This window comes from Octopus bimaculoides, chromosome 12 (assembly GCF_001194135.2).
Source record: "Octopus bimaculoides isolate UCB-OBI-ISO-001 chromosome 12, ASM119413v2, whole genome shotgun sequence".
Taxonomy (NCBI): Eukaryota; Metazoa; Mollusca; class Cephalopoda; order Octopoda; family Octopodidae; genus Octopus; species Octopus bimaculoides.
Window position 1 is genome coordinate 3,039,146 of NC_068992.1, and position 5,161 is coordinate 3,044,306.

At 33.0% G+C, this 5,161-nt stretch overlaps 1 protein-coding gene across 1 annotated transcript in view; it reads left to right on the forward strand.

Annotated features, from left to right (window-relative positions):
- LOC106876447 (muscle M-line assembly protein unc-89) overlaps positions 1 to 4,306 on the forward strand; it is a 351,593-nt gene extending 347,287 nt beyond the window's left edge. Inside the window, exon 9 of the mRNA XM_052972242.1 lies at positions 3,272 to 4,306. Coding sequence (XP_052828202.1) covers positions 3,272 to 3,399 — 128 coding nt within the window. The 3' untranslated portion in view covers positions 3,400 to 4,306. The remainder of the gene's footprint in view (positions 1 to 3,271) is intronic.
- The last annotated feature ends 855 nt before the right edge of the window (positions 4,307 to 5,161 follow it).

Here is a 5,161-nt window from a genome sequence, read left to right on the forward strand (position 1 = left end):
TATATATATATACACACACACACATATATATATATCTATACATATGTGTATATACACATATGTATGTATATATATATGCATATATATATATGCATATATATATATACACACACACACACACACACATATCTACACATATGTATATATGTATATATACACGTATATATATATATGTATATATACATACACATATGTATGTATATATACATACACATATGTATATACACATATGTGTATGTATATATACATACACATATGTATATACACATATGTATGTATATATATGCACATATGTATGTAGTTTATCCCTGGAACTTTCCAGGAATCCGGATTTTTCCAAGAAATTCTTGGAAATTTCCAGGGATCCTCGGATGTTTCCAGGAAGTAGCTCATCCACGGATATTTCCAGGAAGTAGCTTATAATCCTAGGAACTTTCCAGGAAGTAGCTCATCCACGCATATTTCCATCAAGTAGCTTATAATCCTCGGAACTTTCCAGGAAGTAGCTCAACCTCGGACATTTCCCGGTAAACCTTGGAACTTTCCAGGAAGTACCATGTTTGGAATTTCTAGGAAGCGGCTTATCCACGGAACTGTCCGTGGGAACCTCGGAACTTTCCATGACATCCAGCAAATCCTCAGATTTTTCCAGGGAATCCTCGGAATTTTCAAAGACGTAGCTTATCCTTGGATATTTCCAGGAAATCATCGGAACTTTCCCTGAAGCACCATCCTCTAAACTTTCCAGGAAGTAGCTCGACCTCGGATGTTTCCTGTATATATATATATTACTATATAAAGTGTATTGCCACTTAACTGTGGCTGACCCCTCGGGGTGGATGTTACTGTTGCTTTAGCCCCAGGAGGACATCTCCTCCAGCTGGCTTATCGACACACTACTGTGTCCTGTTTATTTTGCCAAGCGAAGTTATCCCTCTCATCGTGACGATCACGATGAGAGGGATAACTTTCCTTGTCAAAACAAACAGGACACAGTAGTGTGTCGATAAGCCAGCTGGAGGAGATGTCCTCCTGGGGCTAAAGCAACAGTAACATCCACCCCGAGGGGTCAGCCACTTCACTTTATCGTGCAGTTACTGTTAATACTTAATCTAGAGAATTAACATTGCTTATATATATATATATATATAAGGAAATATATACATAGAAAATAAATATATAAACAAATAAACATAAATATATATATATAAACATATAAATATATATATAAATAAATATAGAGAGAGAGGGAAATAAATATATATAAATATATATATATATATAAATGTTTCCTGGTAATCCTTGGAACTTTCTAGGAAACCCTCGGAACTTTCCCGGAAGTACCATGCTCGGAATTTCTAGAAAGTGGCTTGTCCTCGGAAATTTCCATGAAACTCTCGGAACTTTCGAGGAAGTCCTTGGAATTTTTCTGGAAGTACCATCCTGGAAATTTCCTGGAAGTTGCTCACGAAGTGATTAGTTTGTTCTACTGAAATACAGATAGTTATAAAGTGATTTGCCTTGAGAAGAAAGAAAAGGAATCTATCATTTCAGATAGAAAACTCTTTCAGGGGATATTGTTTCTCTGATGATAAACTTTACTGATGGTGATTGTGTGAACTGATATTGGCCTGTGAATTGAAATACTCTAGGTATGATTTTGAAGAATGCTTGGGGATTTTGAAGAATGCTTGGGTATTATTGAAAATAATGCCTCTTGAAGTAATCATTGAGATGAAAGCTATGTATAGAAAATGGTGGTGTTTTCAAGTTAGAAGTGAAAGTGATCAGTGACTTGGAATTGGGTGGGATCCTATTATGAATGTACAACCTTAGATAAAGAGGAAATTGCTGGGTGGAAGGAAGATTTTAATCTTGTGCAGGTTTTTGTCACTATTTAAAAAGAGAAGGAAGCATTGGGAAGGGTCAAAGTAGTAACCAGGAGTTTTCTTCAACTCTGTTCTTTACCAAAGTGCAGATATTTATTCGTACACAATGTTTCAGCTGATATACCCTCCAGCCTCCATCAGGTGTCTTGGGGAAATTTCGAACCTGAGTTCTCATTCTTAAGGTATTTTTCGATATTATTATTATTATCATTATTATGGTCACTGCCTGGAATTGAACTCAGAATCTTGGGGTTAGTAGCCCGTGCTCTTAACCCCAAGATTCCGAGTTTGATTACAGACAGTGACCTGAATAATAATAGTAATAATAACAACAACATGGAAAAATACCTTAGGAATGAGAACTCAGTGTTCCCCCAAAACACCTGATGAAGGCTAGAGGGTACATCAGTTGAAATGTTGCGTTAACAACAAACAAGATGAGGACAAATATTTGTCACATGTAAATAATGTACATAATTCCTCATTTCTTAAATATAGAACTGAAATAGATATATGTTCCAGGATTGATATTGCTAATGATGTAACTATGATAGAAGTGGTACAAGCAATTTATTGACTTAAAGAATATATTTTGGCATCAATTAAAAAAAAGAAAATAACCTACCAGAAGCAAAATATTTGCACATTATACTGGAAATGCTTTCAGAACTTTATAAAAGAAAGAATCAATTGACATGACCATTGTTTCTGGAGGTATTTATCCAGCTCTCTCTTGTAAAGAGATGATTTATGAAGTTTTATAAGTATGTTGTTGTTTTATTTCATTACAAAAAACAAACAGGTACATTTTTTTCTCATACTACTTAACGATACTCACTTTTTTCAGTTGTGTGGGTGGAATATGTTTTTCAAGTTTGGATATTTGCTATTACAGGAATTTGCATTTAGCTCTAGGTTTAATGAAGTTCAACTGAACCAAAAATCTGCTATAAGATGGACATGTCCTAAGAAGAAGCTCAACAGCCTTACAGCAGTTCCATAACAATTCACAACCATTCTTTTGATTTGTTTAAATATTACATTTTTGTTTTTGTGAGATTCCTTATGTGAAATCGTATGTTCAAACAGATATTGTTATATTTCAGAATGGTCTTTTTTTTTTTTTGCCAAAACGGAGGATGGAGGCTGAAGAAATTGCGGGATGTGTGACAAAAGACTTCCAAACAAAAGACATAAAATGAGAACAATAATAAGCCTGGAGCGAAGAATAAATATATAGTGCATGTGTTTATTTTGAAAAAAAATGACCATCCTAAAATATAAAATAAATATTTACGATGATGATGATAATGACTTATGTTTAATAAATTAATTGAAATAATGCTGCAAATTCTTTAATATTTTTCTTCCTTTCTTTGCAGGTCATAAAAACCACAATGACAAACGTAGTGAAGAAAGTAATTTTTCACCACAACTACTCCCATTCAGCCTATTTTGTGTCTTGTTAACCCAAGTGATATGTTGGGGTCTCATCAAATTTATATCCTGACCATGAAGCTTACGGGAAAGATGAACAGAATGGAGAGGAAGGATAGATGGGAATACAGACTTAAAAATAAAGAAAAACACACCAGTTTATAAGATTTATAAACAGCCTAAAAAAAGTCAGAAGCAACAGCAGATTTTGAGAGTATTTTGCACACACAGATGGCTGCCAAACCGAAGAACATCTTTTATATTGGAACTTATATATACTTTCACACATACTTACAAATGCATGCATACATACTCATAGGCTGAATATAAACATGTATGTGTGCATTAATAAGATTTTTTTTGCATAAATCCTAACAAATATGTTAAGATTTACATACATATATGTATGTTTATATATGCATACATATGTATGCGTGTGTGTGTGTGTGTGGTCCTTGCAGTAGAAAATGGTGAGCTCTTAGCATAAGTTTAGCAAACTGTAATACCCAGATTCATCAAGAGAACAACACTGAATGACATTTCACAGCTGTTGCTATTACCATCCACTGAAGCATCCTGTAACTAAATGTCGATTGCTGCATAGAGCACACCGGTCTGTCTCATCACTATCAGTCCTCCTATGCCCTTTGACCTGATTTGCTTTTTTTTTTTTTTTCATTTTGATTTATTATATTTAGCAAACTAGTTTAAACTGTGTCATCATCCCCACAGAAAAATTTTATATAATCCTTTCTTCTCTCTCTCTCTCTCACACACAATTACTACTAAATGAAATTCAATGTTATTGCTGGAGATTTTTCTGTTATATGGTATTGATATGCAATAATTACAGCAACATTGTCATTATTAGTAGCAAGCTAGGTAAGAACCATATACATAACTATTTAACTATGTTCTGTTATGAAAGATTGCTGATTTTTATTCGACTTCTCTAAAAGAATTAAACAGAAATTACTGAATCTGGTTGTGGATTGCCCCTTTCCCCTTAATAAATAATTAAAAATAAGAAAACAGGTCACAAAATCACTTCTCTCTATCTAAGTGGAGTTTCATGACGATGGGTGTTAAACCGTTCAGTTGTTAGAAATAGCCACTAAAGGAATGCCACCACCATCATTTTATATAAGTTTCTTCATTATCATTATGAGAACAAACTCTTTCTGAAGGTATTAAAGGATTATAAATTATAAGTTTCATAACACAAATGTCTTGAATGAACTTAATATATTTGAGCTTTAACAAGATTTATTACAAAGTTAAACTGAATTTGCTTTGCAAGTTGCAAACAGAAATCTTAAAACTTCTATAAAGTAAATAATGTGTGTATCGATGAACGATATTAAGATAGTATTCATCATAATGACAGTTTAAGATAATATTCATAATAATGACAATATTAATATCTGTCATCATAATTCATCAGATTTTGCTTGGATTTTGAATGAAGGCAGAAAAATATATATATATATTAAAGAAATTCATTAATATTTACATGAGAAGTTTAAGAAAGCAATTTGAAAATACTGAGAAATTTATGAATTTATTTCTCTGAATTCTAATATTTGCAAACATGGAAACAAGCTGGACCAACACTAAACACTCACATCTGCTAGAGTCCAGACTTGTGTGTATGTATGTATATATATACATGTCACTTTATTTATTCTAGCATTTTAAGTTTTGCTTTTAATTATTAATGTTTTGTTTTATGGCCTTACATATTTACAAGCAAAAGAAGAAATCATTTTCCCACCTCTTTGAAACATCATTTTTATTAAAGCTAACATACTCCAACCTGAACCCCCCCCCCCCCC